At 45.2% G+C, this 15,576-nt stretch overlaps 2 protein-coding genes across 2 annotated transcripts; one reads left to right on the top strand and one right to left on the bottom strand.

The window, feature by feature from the left end:
* Positions 1-107: 107 nt before the first annotated feature.
* Positions 108-3,801, top strand: PTPMT1 (protein tyrosine phosphatase mitochondrial 1). Its single transcript, XM_063117538.1, has 4 exons — positions 108-444; positions 1,956-2,036; positions 2,435-2,626; positions 3,337-3,801. Exons 1-4 carry the CDS (start codon positions 208-210, stop codon positions 3,583-3,585), a joined length of 759 nt encoding a protein of 252 aa, XP_062973608.1. The 5' UTR covers positions 108-207; the 3' UTR covers positions 3,586-3,801.
* On the bottom strand, positions 3,802-15,496 carry KBTBD4 (kelch repeat and BTB domain containing 4). The gene is made up of 4 exons (XM_063117535.1): positions 15,366-15,496; positions 12,332-12,976; positions 5,962-6,068; positions 3,802-5,395 (listed from the first exon to the last, which is right to left on the bottom strand). The coding sequence occupies exons 1-4, from the start codon at positions 15,391-15,393 to the stop codon at positions 4,535-4,537; spliced, it is 1,641 nt and encodes a 546-aa protein (XP_062973605.1). The 5' UTR covers positions 15,394-15,496; the 3' UTR covers positions 3,802-4,534.
* Between the last annotated feature and the right edge of the window lie 80 nt (positions 15,497-15,576).

The following is a 15,576-nucleotide window of genomic DNA, read 5'->3' on the forward strand; positions in this document are numbered from 1 at the left end:
AGAGGCGGAAAAACAGAGGAAGGCGCGCGCGCGCGGGCGAGGGAAAGAACTCCCCCCCTCCGTTTACGAATGAGTGCGCTCATCGCTCCCCTTCATCTCTTCCCCCCACCCGACGCAGCCATTCTAGTTCCATCTTCTCAAAACCATTGAGGCTGTCGGCGTAGCCAAGATGCCGCCAGCGGCGGCGCCTCCTCTCCCTTGCCTGGAATGAGCTGCCCCAATGGCCCTTCACGCCCCCTGCGACGATGCCGTGAGGCCGTGTCTGACCTAGCGATGGTCCTCCTCACCGCGCTCGGCCCCGGGGCGGCGCGGCTCTTTTACTATCCGACCCTTCTGTACACGCTGGTGAGGGAGCAGTTGCCCGGCTCTCAACGGCCATGGTTCAGCCGCATCGACCATGCCGTGCTCTTGGGGGCGCTGCCGCTGCGGGGACGGTGCCGCCAGGTAACGGGGCGGGGTGCGCCGGGCTCAACGGCCGTCTCGTGGTCGGCGGGGATTACTCACCTTTCAGCCGCCCCGTGGTAGCCGTCGTCCGGGCTGTGAAGACGGGTTTTCCTTCCCTTTGTAACTGGCGCTTTGCGGTCCCCTGGACCGATCCGGGGTACGCTGCAATCCTATACGCTTCGTACTAACAAGGCATCTGGAATAAGACCCATTAAACTCAATGGGGCTTACTTCTGAGCAGGCGTGTATAGGATCGCTCTGTTCAGCTGGCGAAGCTCTTATGGGGACTTCAAATGCGGTGGAAGGCGCTTTGCCAGTTTGATTTCGGCCTTCCAGGCTGTCCTCGAGAAGGTGCAGGGCTGTAGAAATGTTTGAGATCATCAGGTGATCCTGTGGAGAGGGTGATATTCCTAGTCCGCATGCGGCTAGAAGTGGGTGTGGGAGATTGCAAATGTGTACTTACCAATATCAGCGAGATCGGGAGTGCTCCTAAACGAGGATTTTATTGTGCAATCGCCCTGCCTCGATTGTATGATAGGTGTAACGCCATTGTCTTCCATTTGTAACTCCCTTGTGTTTTCCCACCACTTAACCCGTCTTCCATCTTACCATAAGAAATCTCAAGGAGCGGTAGAATAGCTGCGCAGGGCCTTTTAATTGGTAGCACTAGGAGCCTTCTATCTGGAAGCACTAGGAGGATGAAACCTGCCAAGAATTTACATTTTGTAAATTCCTAGTCTGATCCTTAAAACCACTTTGAGCTATGCTGGGGTGCTTCCAATCAAAAGGCATTATGCAGCTATTGCAGATGTTTTGTAATTTAAAAAAAATACAGAAGCAGCAGGGTGGGCAAACTTGGGAGGGTTAAAAATGGAGCAGGAACAGGGCCATGTTTGGGATCATGCTGGGGGCAGAGTGATTGGACATAGTAATTACTTTTTAATGAGTTTTTATATCAAGTTTTTATACTGTTTGTTTTATACTTTGAATGGTTTTAGTTTTTGTGAACTGCCCAGGGAGCTTCGGCTATTGGGCGGTATAAAAATGCAAATAATAATAATAGGCACCCTAATTTTTGTTGCTTCACATAAAGGGCTGAGCAGTGAGCATGAAAAAGATTCCAAGACGAAGTCCTTTTAAGCTCAGGTTCATCAAACCCTCTCTATGGGCTAACTGTACTAGTTGTACAAACTGTACTAGTAGCTCAGCTGTACTACTGTAAGAGTAAATTACTCCTGTGTCACTAATGGTACAATTCATTTTGTAATGTGGAGCTGTACATGGAGACATTCAACACATGGCATTTGAGAAGTTATAACATTAATGAATTTAGAAATCCTACTTAACTCATGCTAAATATGTTGAATATCTATTTTTCTATAGAAATGTGCATACTAACAATGGGATGGGTGGCCTGCCATCCCATTCTCCATGCCCATCTGCATGCCTAGCTAAAAGAGATGTGCTTGATATATGTGAGTCATGCAGTGATTTGATTCTTCTTCCTGCAGCTGGTAGAGGAGGAGAATGTCCGAGGTGTGCTCACCATGAACGAAGAGTATGAGACTCGCTTCCTGTGTTGCTCCCCAGAGGTGAGTCCACCAACTTCAGTGTGCACCAGAAATGCAACTGTACTTATGATTATATATTCCTTCAGGAGCTGGAGGGAATATATAATCATAAGTACAGAACACAATCTCTTTTGAGAGGAATACAAGCTAGCCTAACAGATACTTGAATCAGAACTGCACTCTATGCAGCCTGATCTATGCATATTTACACAGAAGTGGGGATTACTCCTAGGTAAATGTGCATAGGTTAGGATTTGGAAGGGCGGCTATAAGACATTTGGGGAAAATTTTTAGAAGTAAAGATATAACATTGGAAACCAAAGTCAGGATTAGTTAGTTTTATCTGCCCTGTAAAGTGATGTCCTTGTAGTCATCTTCCACTTCCTAATGGCTGGTTCTGTTTTCTGGGTTAACTGCAGGAGTGGGGAGCAATGGGAGTAGAACAGCTGCGCCTTAGCACTGTGGACCTGACTGGAGTCCCCTCGTTGGAAAACCTGCACAAAGGTGTAGAGTTTGTACTGAAGCATCGCGAACGTGGGAATAGCGTTTATGTGCACTGCAAAGCTGGCCGCTTTCGCAGTGCCACCATGGTGGCTGCTTACTTAATTCAGGTAAGAAGGGCTTGTATAGGCAAAAAGGTAATGCACCTGACCAGTAGTATATAGATGGGTTTTGTTCAAGGAGAATAGGAGATGTCAAAAAATTTTTGGGACAGCTACTTTGTTCTCAACATGGTATAAAGTAGGGTGGCCCTCCAAATGTTTTGGCCTAGAGCTCCCATCAACCCAAGTCAGCAAATGGTGAGTGATCATGGGAGCTGTAGGCCAAAAATCTGGAGGGCCACAAGTTGCCTGCCTTGGTATAGAGGAACAAACTTCTCTTTTACTTTTCTTACATATTTAGTACTCATTAGGGCAGAAAATGACAGTGTTTGTCAGATTCCTTGCAACTGGGATGGACTGGGGATCCATTTCCTCATCTTTATTACAGGTGGCAAGAAAAAGTGAATGAAAAATGCTTGCATTTGGAAGCCCCTTGCTGCTTGCAAGGTTGGAAGAAAAAACATAGTTACCTCTAAAATACTGAATGGATTCCTGAATTGTAGATCTAGTTTTGAGAACAAGATCTTGGTCTAGGTTTGTATCCATTCATCATGTAGTGATATCTTGGCTGTGCTGGAGCAAACAGCCCAAGCAATAAATGGGAGGCTGTTATGGAATAACTTCCTTTTCCCAGTAGCTGTTTTCCCACTGCATTGCATCAGGTCATCAGTTTCCAATAGACCGGATAGATTTTTCATTTGGGTTTTCTCTCTTTGTAGCTCCACCAGTGGACCCCTCAAGAAGCAATAGAAGCCATTGCTAAGATCCGGCCTCATATCATCATCCGCAGTAAACAAGTTCAGTTGCTAGAGGACTTTCATAAGCGTGTAAGTGTTGGAACTCCTATACAGTCACAGCAAGAGCTGCCAGAGCACAAGGCCCCAGAGACCCAGCAAGAGCTGCCAGAGGGGGAGCACAAGGAGCCACCTGACATTCGGGATACTCCTCTGAAAACACCTGGTTCCTAATACGTTGTTTAGGAATGGACCACAGTTGTCTCTACTACCTACCAATAAGCTTCCTGAACCATTAGAATAAGAGTTCTAACAACTCCCAGCTTTATGTGAGCGTATTTTGCCTCAACTGTCTCTGCTGTTACTGCCTCCTGCTAGTTTCAGAGCAGATGCATGGGAACACTCTTTACAGTGCCTCTTTCTCAAATACAAGCAATTCTGAAACCACAATGTTGTTCCAGTAGAGGCCTTTATTGAGATTTGCAGCCCAGGTGGCTTGTAGTATCAACAGGTAGGTTTGACACTTAAATATTGGGGAAGGGGATCCAGGCGTTGGCACAATGGCAGCAAGGGAAGAGATGCTTTTCCTGCCAGGTGACAATACAGTGGGGAATAGCCGGCTCCTCTGTTCCTGGTAGAATCAAGGAAACTGCAGTGTTTCTCACTCTCAGTATCTCTAGCTAAGGAGTTGCCGTCTGCAGCACTAATAAAGGGAGGGAACCTTCTCAAGAAATCACTTGTCTGGTAGTTGCAGCTTTGAGGGCTATTTTATACCTTGAAGGATTGCTGCAATTGTTGACAACCTGCCACATAGGAGCTCCTGAAGATTATAAATGAGTTCAGCTATTTTGTATAGGTTTCTTGCTGGTGGTAAAGGGTTTAGACCTAAGAAGCTTCTTAGGTGTGGAGCTTTGAGACACAAGAAGTTGACCAGCCAGGGGCCACAGTGCTAACAGTAATCCAGACAGGACCCAGACGGCACCATTTAAGTGCTAGTGGGAACAGGGATGCACCTAGGATGTTGCTGCTTCTGAGCAGGAGTTGGAAGGGTGGGGTGGGGTGGGGTGGGAGGCTCTCTAAAAGTCCTGTGATCTGTCTTAAGGGGCTAGAGCTATGAGGCCTATGCATCTCTGGCTTGTTTTATGGAATGTCTCCATTGTCCTGGCACTGAACTCTTCTTCCCTCAGGCCAACACAAACTGCAAATTTGTAAGTAGCACTTTGAGGCCACTGCTAACAGTTACCACCGAAGTGGCTGGATTGAGTTTGAAGGTGTTGGCGTCTCCCTTTTTGTAGCGATCTCGGAATATGAAAATATTGCCATTACAGCTAGCAATTTTCCAAAGGGATGGTACTGAACTCCAGGCATCTGGCAAGCAGAGCCGGGTGAAGCTATCCAGTAGAGGGTTATAGCACAACAGCGAATCCCCCTCGGCTACTATGAACACCAGGTCCTTGTGCACAGCAGCATGCATGCACCCTGCGAAGGGTAACACGTAAGGCTTCACGTGGCACTTCTCTGTGTTGGTGTCATAGCACTGGATAAGTCGAGAGGGTTTGGTAAAGAAGTCCAGGTCATTCTCTTCCCCACCCAACAAATAAATGACACCATTGAGATTTACACCTGCAGCCCCAGACACAGCTACTTCCAGCTGGCTAGTTTCTGTCCATACATTGTCTCTCACTCTGTAGTATATGATGGCATTTGAGAGGATGTCCTGCAGTGTCTTGCCGCCCAGTGAATAGATTGCATCCTTGCTGGGCACAGAAACTAGTGTGTGTTGGAGCCTGTCGCGTGGCAGGGGGGCACACCATTCCCAGTCTATCGTGGTGTTGTTGCATTTCCACATGCGCCGTGGAATGGATCCTCCAACAACATAGAGGTCACTGCCATGCTTGCAGGCTGCAGTGATTTGGTGGCACAAGCTGTTCTGACCGCTAATGCTGATGGAGTCGTCATCAGCACAGTGCAGAGAGACAGCAAGAGAATGTGTACGAGATGACTCCTTTCCAATCAGATAGATATGAACATTCTCTCCAATTTCCTATGGGAGAAAAGGAATTCTCATTAGCAGAAATTCAGTCAGGAGGAGGCATGTTAATCTAAAATGCAAAGACAAAACCCAAAAGCACATTAGGTTTGAGATTTTACAACTCCGGTAAGAACCTGCTTTCTATTAAATTAACCCTCTTGCCTTTGTTTACCACAAGATATTAGGTCATTTGCAGTCCACATGCTGGGACTGAAATCTTTCATGACCCTTTTATTTCAGACTAAGCACTAGGTGAGATGCAACACTGAACCATAACACTTAAGCAATAGTTGTGGAAATACCCAACAAGAAAGTTTAAATCTATTGAGTATCTTTACCTCAAACTAATTACCACTGATCAGGGCACATTAGCATCAAGGGCACCCCACAAACCTGTCTAAATCCCTTTTTAAAGCAGTCCAAATTGGTGGCCATCCCTACATTTCCCATCACTCCGCTTAACTGGATGACCCTGGGTTCTGGTATTACCCATTTGTTCCACAGTATGCGTAATTGTACACACTTCTTTCAAGTCTCTCCTTACTTGCCTTTTTTCTAAGCTAAAATGCTTGATGTACCTTTAAACTTGATCGCAGTATCTCTGAAAAACCTGCACGCTCTTCTTTATTGAAGCTAATCCAAGTTTCTATGGCAGCTGTTGGATTCTGGGAACATGGAACCCCATCTGTATGATTGCAGAGATAAAAATAGTGAAGTATCCGACTTTTATGGCATAGGTACAGCAAGCACTCCCAACACATCAGGTTTACCTGGTCAAATGGTCCTTGCACGTTATTGTTCTACTCTACAGATCACAGAATAATCTTAAGAGAAAGTTTTATACGTTGGAGAAATGCTGCTGTAACATAGTTAATTCTGATATTCTAGGACGCCCACCCACCAAACACAGTAATTTTGGTGACTACAAAAAATAGACACAAAAATTTAAAGGCTTTATTGCTAGTGCACTGTTCCAGGATATTAGAAATAATGTTTAAATATGTACTATTTAGTACAATTGTGCAAGTCCTAACCAGGACAAATCCACAGCCCAATACAGCCTAAGTACTCTGCTTCCTAGTCTTCAGGACATCATTTGCTTCTTTGGGAAAGCTTGTTCTGTTTGGTTGATCCCATCAGTAGTAGCAAAATAACTGGCTGAAGAAGCCAGCAGAAGTTAATAGCGATTTCAATTGTATAAGTGAGTTAATAGGGTGGGCAATGAATAAATCTTAAATTGTTCAGTATTAATGCTTGCCATAAAGATTCTTTCCATTTGTTAATCCCTAAACTGCAGCGTTGACATTAATTGTAGCTTAAAAGAAAAATTCTGAAGGCATCATTTGCCTATTTCAGGCTAAGCATTTCATTATTTCAAAACTGCCTCAACCCAGTTCTTGATATACTATGTAGGAAAACAAATAACACATTACAAATCATGTAACTCATAATTACCCTTGTGGTTGATGATAATTAAACTGTCTAAAGTACATATTCTAGAGCTGTACTGAGATGGCTTGATCTGAAACTCTACCATCTGTCTCTAAGTCTATTTCAGTAAGTAATTATTTAGGGGGTTGTCGCCCAATCTCTACTTTGCTCATCTATGTTCCTCACAACCTCCACGTTCAGCTGCCTCTTCCCTCATTACTACCACTTCCCTTTGCAGTTCGTTCTGCACTCCTGACCGCATGTGCCCTTTGGTTCAGCAATGGCTTTTACTGGGCATCATCACTCAGCCAAAGACATGTCCCACTAGCTTCTCTTTCTGGCAAAGTTAGGAAGGCAGTTGGAACCAAAATTGAGCTGAAAAATGAGATGACTCCTTTCTTTATGCAATTTGTACTGCAGCTACCTTAACTACTTTGCTCCTAGAAGGGCGCAACACGGCAACATTCCTGCTACACTAGCAAAGCAAACCTACCTGTTGCTCTGGAGAGCTCCCAGCACTGGAGCCCCCATGGAATCCAAAACCTTACTGGTGCAAGACCAACAGGATGGATGTGGGGAGCGGGGAGGAGGAGTGGTGTTTTCATTTCATCTTAATTATCCCGTTGCAAACAATGGGAGGGAAATTATTTATGCCAATTTCATACATTTTCCTCTGTGCTGTGGACTGGTAGGGCTATGCATTCAAAGCCTCCCCCAATCCGATTGCGCCACACACCCAATCTGTTCTCTTTTTATCTTTCCAAAGTTAGAGCTCCAACATCTGGGAGATAGAGGCTGTGGAAGGAGTTGGGATCATAAGTCAAATTCCCCCTTTAAGAGGGTTGAGACTCTCCACCCCTAGTGGGGGGAGATCCAAAATGGTCTCCCAGGAACCATAGGACTGCAACCTAAGAGTTATATTCTCCCAAGTCTGGGAGCGAGGACGTAAAAAATACCTACACAGCCATAGCTTTGCTATGGAGGATGCATACAAAGTTTTCATGTCTAACTATGGCAGCTGTGCATGTGGCTGTAGGAAACCAGGCATTAATCTTATCATTAACGGGGAGCTGGAGATTCTAACAGTCAACATTTGATATTTGTTCATTTCCTTGCACACAATAATGTACAAATGTAGAATTTATTTGTCCCTAGACAGCTACCAAAAACACTATACAATTATTTTGGAATGGCTGTTTTTTGGGACAAATTTCTATATACCTGGCTAAATGTGCTTCTTGCAGAATGCTGTTGCAATACTGAAAGCAGAGAATGTGGGGAAGAAAGTTGTTTATCTTTAATTATTTCAATCGGGTTTCAGGCCTGGTTTTTGAATGGAAACTGCCTTGGTTGCCCTGTAGGATGACCTCTGTCAGGAGAGAGACAGGGGGAGCGCGACCCTGTTGGTTCTCCTGGACCTCTCAGCGGCTTTCAATACCATCGACCATGGTATCCTCTGGATAGGTTGTCTGAGCTGGGAGTTGGAGGTACTGCGTTGCAGTGGTTCCGCTCCTACTTGGATGGCCAATTCCAGAAGGTGGTGCTGGGGGATTATTGCTCTGTGCCGTGGCTCCTAAGCATGGGGTTCCACAGGGCTCTATCTTACCCCTATGCTGTTTAACATATACATGAAGCCGCTTGGGGAGGTTATCCGGAGATGTTGACTGAGGTGTCACCAATATGCGGATGATACCCAGCTCTACCTTTCCTTTTCATCAAACCCAGGTGAGGCAGTGGCTGTTCTGAACCAGTGCCTGGGCACGGTAATGGACTGGATGAGGGCTAACAAACTGAGACTCAATCCAGACAAGACGGAGGTACTGTTAGCGGGTGGTTCATCTGTCCGGCGAGGTGATGTTTGCCGTCCTGGATGGGGTTGCACTCTCCCTAAAAGATCGGGTCCGTAGTTTGGGGGTGCTCTTGGATCCAGAACTGTCACTTGAGGCACAGGTGAACTCAGTGGCAAAGAGCACCTTTTATCAGCTCAGGCTGATTTACCAACTACACCCTTATCTGGACAGAGATAGCCTAGCTACAGTTATCCATGCTCTGATAACCTCTCGTTTGGATTACTGCAATGCATTATACATGGGGCTGCCTTTGAAAACGGTCCGGAAACTTCAGCTGGTACAAAACAGGGCAGCCTGCCTACTAATAGGGACTGGCCGATGAGATCATATTACGCCAGTCCTTCCACAACTTCATTGGCTGCCAGTCCAGGTCCGGCCCGATTCAAAGTGCTGGTATTAACATTCAAAGCCCTAAACGGCTTGGGGCCAGGTTATTTGAAGGAACGCCTCCTCCCATATGTGTTTGCCCGGACCTTAAGATCATCCACAGGGGTCCTTCTCCGTGAGCCCCTGCCAAAGGAAGTGAGGCAGGTGGCTACTAGGAGGAGGGCTTTCTCTGCTGTGGCACCCCCGGCTGTGGAACGAGCTCCCCAGAGAGGTTCGCTTGGCGCCTACATTGTTTTCCTTTCGTCGCCAGCTGAAGACCTTTTTATTTTCTCAGTATTTTAACACCTAATTTAACTTAAATTTAAACTCTGCTGTTTTAATTTCATATTTTAACCTACATCAATTTTTGCTGTGTGGTTTTATCCTGGTCGTGCTTTTTATATTGTATTTGTGTTTTTAAATTGTTGGCTGTTTTATTGTGCTCTTCATGGTTTTAATTTTTGTGAACCGCCTAGAGAGCTTCGGCTATTGGGTGGTATAGAAATGAAATGAAATAAATAAATAAATAATTTATTGCATTTCTATACCGCCCAATAGCCGAAGCTCTCTGGGCAGTTTAGCATTTAGAGCTCAGTATGGTCTGGTCTCAACTGACTTGCCAAATATTGATTAAAGGTTATTTTTATAACATTAATTAGCTATTAAATTACCAGAGTTAAGCTATGTTAAACCCAAAGTATTAAACTTAAGAATGTTTTTTTTTTTACCAGTGGATAATTTTATTGAAGAGCACAGGGCTAATGTAAAATCCATGTTTAGAAGGCTCTGGAAAGCCAACCACTTCCAGAGCTATAGTTTACAGTAAGAATGGGCCTGTTTTCTTTTGGCCTGTATCTCCCATCATCCCTCACCATTGGCTGTGCTGGCTAAGTCTGGTGGGAGTTGTAAACCAAAACATCTGGAGGGCCACAAGTTGCACATTTCTGGTTTACAGCTTCTCAGAGCAGACTCTTAGGTAACATGAATGCAGAGAGGTTGGTGGTTATTCCTTTCATTAATGAGCAAAAAGGATTTCTGGGGATGAGCTTGCATGTGTCATCTAATATTTTGCAGTTCCTGAATATGGCCTTCAGGGTAAGAACTGCTTGAAGCTGCAAATAGTATAGATGGGACAGCACAGAGTGGTTTTTGTATTCAAACTAAAAGACAAGTTGAAATACAAAACGTTGGGAGAAGATAATAGACCAGAGCTTGAGGGTCTTAACATTTCCCATAGCAAAAAGAAGAAATGCCTTGTGATAGGGTTGCCAGGCCTTAATCCAAAGATTTTGAGAATAGAGAGACTAGTAAGAGCTGCAGGATATCAGTCTCTAAGGCTGTACAATCCCACTAGCACAAGAGTTTTTGAAGGTTTAAACACAATACTCCAGGCAAGTCACAGCAGTCTTACCTTCTAAGCGAAGGGGCAGCTCTTTACAGCAAACGTTTTGCCTGGCACCAAAGCCTGGACCAGCAGAGGTCAATGGGCAACACCCAATGTTGCACAGATGGGCTGCCCCTTCCTCCTCTCCACATCTGCTCCAGATGGGGCCCCAACCCTCTGTAGCAGATCTGGAGTGTATCAGTTGCGGGTGGGGGACTTCAGGGGAAAAGGGGAATTTGTCCCACCAGCAGTGTCTGCTTTGCTGGCAGTCAGACACAGTTGGATAAAACCCAGTATGAACAGTTCAGCTAAGATTCCAAGCAGGTTAGCACAGTTATCAACAAACAATATTCCCTTCAAGCAGCTGTCTTCAGAGAACATGCTGCTTTAATTTTTCATTTCTTTTAAGATCGCCCCCCCAACTCAGATGAGTAATGTATTTAAAAAAGTTAGGATTCCCTTGAGTTAAGAGGGAACCATTTGAGGAACAATGCAAAATTAGCTGCATATTTTCAGAAAAAGAAAAAGTGAAACTTAATTGTGAAGATAATTTTCACAATAATCTAGAATGACTCATCAACTGATTTCAGTTGAAACTACTACAGCAATTGATCAGTTACCTCTGATTTCTGTCTCAGCAATGCATAATCAACCAACAGAAAGAAATCCTACAACTCCCAGCACCCCCATCCTCATGTAGATCAAGGTGGCTAATAATGAGTTATAAGTTACAATAAAATCCAACAAAAATAACAAGCCAGCAAATAAAAACAGCAGTTAAAAAAGACGAAAGGATTACATTCCAGTTAGGGCATGGTGAAGCAATCCAATTCAGCTTCTAAAGGCCAAAAGCCTTCCTTGATGCTGGTTTGGAAGCCAAGGAGAGGGCAAAATGAACCTTTCTGGGCAGGGAGTTCCAAAATGTGGGCACAGCAGCAGAAAAACCCCTTTCCACAGTTCAAACAGCATACAGTTATAAAAGTCATTACCAGGACTTTGAATTGGACCCATGGAAACAGAGGTTATTTCAGTAGTGGGATGTTATGCTCCTGGCACCTGGTTCCTGGCTTGTTGCCAACCTGGGCACTGCAGTTTGAATAAGCTGAACTTTCCAGACACTTTTCAAAGACAGCCCCATGTCGAGTGCATTGCAGTAGGCCAGTTGTGCTGTAACTACACCATGTATCACCATAGCCAAATCTACATTCTCTAGAAATGGGTGTTGCTGGTGCACTACACCTTGCCATAGCTGTTGCCTGAGCACCAAGGGTCAAAACCAGGTCCAGAAGGACCCCAGATTATGAACCTGTTTTCAAGGGGGAATGCTGAACACCTATTTCTAGAATGGCTATTCTATTGATCAGGAGCAGCACCTCTGTCTTGTCTGGATGAAGTTTCAATTTAGTAGCTCTCATCTATTCCATTGCTGACCTCATTCACCAGTTCAGAACTTCCAGCTTCCAGGACTGTGATAGAAAGGAAAAATAGAATTGGATGACATCTGCATACTGATGACACCCAACTCCCAATTCTCATAACACTTCTTCCAGTAGATGTTAAACATTATGGGTATTTTTTTAAAAAATAAATGTAAATGTGGTACAGAATAGAACCCTGTGGAACCCCAGAAGCCGAGCATATATCCCCTAGTGCCACCTTCTGGAAATTCCCATTCCGAAAAGATCAGAACCACAGTAAAACAGTGCCTCCAGGTCCCATCCATGTGGTCCAGAAGAATACCATGGTTGAGAGGTCCAGCAGAATCAACAGGGATGCACTCCTGTGTAGTCTCTGGTGTGGACTGTATACTAGCCAACCATAGTTCTCTCGGTCCCAGAATGAAATAGGTCTAGATAACCCATATTATACTGAAACACCTGGAGTTGAGAAGCTGTTCTAAGTAACCATTCTACCTACCTGAGACAATATCTGTTAGGAGACGGAGAGGAAGGTGCAGAAACTCCTCTGTTTCTTGAAGTTGTGATAAGTATGACTTGGCACAGTGCTTAGCAGCTGTGTATAATTCCACATCACTGTGCTGATCAGCCAACCACATAATCTGCAAACAGTTTCTCACTTGTACCGTTCGAGCTAGGAAACGGGAGCACTCCTCAAAGAGGGCAGTTAGCTGGTACATATCTGCTACCTCATAGGTCTCCTGCAAGTCTTCTGCTCTCAACTTTACAGTTCCATGATAAATATAGTCCACCAGGAGCTGAAAGACATTCTCACTAACATCTTGTAACTCAATCACCCGGTTATGTGCCTCCTTCAGGTTGGAAGTGAACATAGAACGAAAGAAGCAGCTCTGAGCTGAGAGAACTAGCCGGTGCAGTTGGAATTCTTTGCCTTCAACAGAGATGGTGACGTCAGCAAAGAGTTCATCCTCTAGGCACAACTTCATAATTCCTTGGGCCACACGGCCTGAATGAGAACGGTCAGTGAAAGTGTAATTCACAAAGTAGTTCTCCTCAGTTGAGGAATTTCCGGTTTCCTCCGTTGAAGAACCTCCAGTCTCCTCCAGGGATTCCATGTTGTTGCCTAGATTTGACCTCCAGCAATCTGAAATGCAGCAAGACATTGGAGATTCTTTATTACAGATTCGTGCTATATTGTAGCTCATCTAAAACACGCTGTAGGCTTATATAGCTAAACATAAAAAGGCCTGCAGCAGGTCAGGAAGACACCTATGTCTAATTATGTGGAAAAAGTTGTCAAATGTTGTGTATAATACTTACTTCTTGGTGTGTACTACTGAACTCTTGCTAGTTTCTTGTATGCAGCACCACCACCGAATCAATTCCTTATGATGTATGTGACATAGTACACTAGGTTTATAAGACCTTAAAATTTTGACCAGTTCTCAAATGGTGGGTGTTCACTGCTAGTCATTGCAGAATGCAAGGACCTGGCATCAAGGATAAGGCATGGTTGGACACTTCACACCCACTGACAAAAAGCTGCTGAAGTTGTTTCTCCTCTTCATCATTGCTTATTTACCTGCCTCTCATTCTGGTGGCAAGAAGGAGGAGCAGTATATGCCACCACCTAGTTGCTCACTAGCTCTCTTACTGTCATGCAAGCCAGTGGTAGCAATGATGAGAAAGAGGATGAGGAGCGATAGCAGCTGGTGACAATGGCAGTGAGAATATAGACTCAGTGAGGGTGTCTTGCGCAATGGCCCACAAAAGCTGAAGCTAGCACTGGCAAGGAGCATATTAAAATGCATCCCAGTAGGCATCAACAGAATTCAGCTAGCCTGAAAAGAAATATTCTTTATTATTATTATTATTATTACATTTGTATACCGCCCCATAGCCGAAGCACTCTGGGCAGTTTACATAAGATTAAAACACTAATTATTTTTTTTACAAAATTTAAAACTACAGAAACATACATTTAGAACTATAAACAGCTTTAAAAACAAATCTAGGATCAGCAAAGCTCAACACATACCGCTAAATGCCTGAGGAAAGAGAAAAGTTTTAACCTGGTGCTGAAAAGATATCAATGTTGGCACCAGGTGGGCCTCATTGGAGAGATCATTCCAAAATTGGGGAGCTACCACAGAAAAGGCCCTCTCCCTTGCTGTCGTCCTCCAAGCTTCTCTCAGATTAGGCACCTGGTGAAGGACCTTAAATGTTAAATGTACTGTACGGGTAGGTTCATGTCAGGAAAGGCATTGCATTAGGCTTTGTAGTGTGGTTCACAGGAATCTGAGGGAGTTTTTTTTAAAAAAATACACACACACATTTATTTGAAAGATTCCCAGTAAGTAGGTAATCCATAAAGTTTTGTGTCAAGATATTCAGTACAGCAAAAGAGAATGACCAAGAGCTGTTTCACTCCACAGCCCCACACACTCTAATGCAAATGTAGCTATGTTTATGCCCACGAACTTAAATGGTCCCCTGAGTGCCAAAACACTGAAGCTTTGTATTCTGGCTAAATATGCAGTGAGCACACTACAACTATAACACAACAGAAAAGAAAAACATATTTTGAAAGATATATAAAGCTGTATACCCATGCCAGGGCTGCCTGCCATGGATACAAACATAATATTAACATACATTAATCTTCTATAGTGAATGAAACATCTCCTAAAAATGGTGAACATCTGTGAAAGAAGACGACTACAGAATCTTGGGCAGATCAAAGAGTCAGCACCATCCTATGCATGGCTACTCTAACGGAAGTTCCAATGCGCTCAATGGGATTCATCCCATCCACCCCCAGGTAAGCAGTGGTGTAAGGGCACCAGATTTCACATGTAGGCAGTGCTGGCATTTATTAGCAGGGATGTGGAGATCATCTGCAGCTGCCCCTCTCAGAATTCCGTTACCTCGCAATTCCCTATTTTCCCAAGAATAATATATTGCTCCCAGCTGTACTGCAATATATTTTGGGGTGGCTTGGTCTCGAATGGGCAATGATGACCTATTAGCTTTACTAATGCTCCACTCCTGGTGGAGATGAAAACTGCCAGAACTGTCTTGCTGCTATGGATCAATACAGTTGCCTGCACTGTTGGACCTTCCTGGGGGGCGTGGTTGTGGGCCTGTCATGATGCGCGCCTGCAGGTAAGCGTGTACTGGGTTGCAATAATAGACCAGAGGTGGGAGGTCGAAACAGGCGACTCCGAGCATTCTCTGCATCATGCTTCTCTGCAGCGGAGGCAAGTCTGGGGAGAGGGAGCCTGGCTCGTGGTCCGGAACGATCCTGCGCGCCAGGCGCCAGGAGATCAAAGGGTTCGGAGAGCTCAGGCGCCGCCTAGGACCGGACTGCTGGTGGAGGGCCTGCCCTCGAGCCGGGCCCCTTCCCGGCGTCAGTCCGTCCGAGCTGCCCCTCCCACCGGCTGGCGGCTAACGAATCTTCCCGCCCCCGCAACGGGCAGGAACGAGCCCAGATCAAAGCAACGCTCCGGCCTCGACGGGCAGCAGGGGCTTACTTGCGGCGGCGGCTCCTCCTCCCTTCATTCCGCCGGCTCGGAACTTCCCGCGGAGAACGGTTCAGGGGGGATCCCGGAAGGGGCTTCAGTTTCCGACTCCGGAAGTTTCCCCGGCCGATCACCCGATCCGCGCTCGTTCGCCTCATTTCCGGATCATTTTGCCTCCCGCCCCCACGCTTCGCGCGCCGATTGGCTGCCCGTGATGGAAGGT

Source organism: Elgaria multicarinata, chromosome 2 (assembly GCF_023053635.1).
Source record: "Elgaria multicarinata webbii isolate HBS135686 ecotype San Diego chromosome 2, rElgMul1.1.pri, whole genome shotgun sequence".
Lineage (NCBI taxonomy): Eukaryota > Metazoa > Chordata > Lepidosauria > Squamata > Anguidae > Elgaria > Elgaria multicarinata.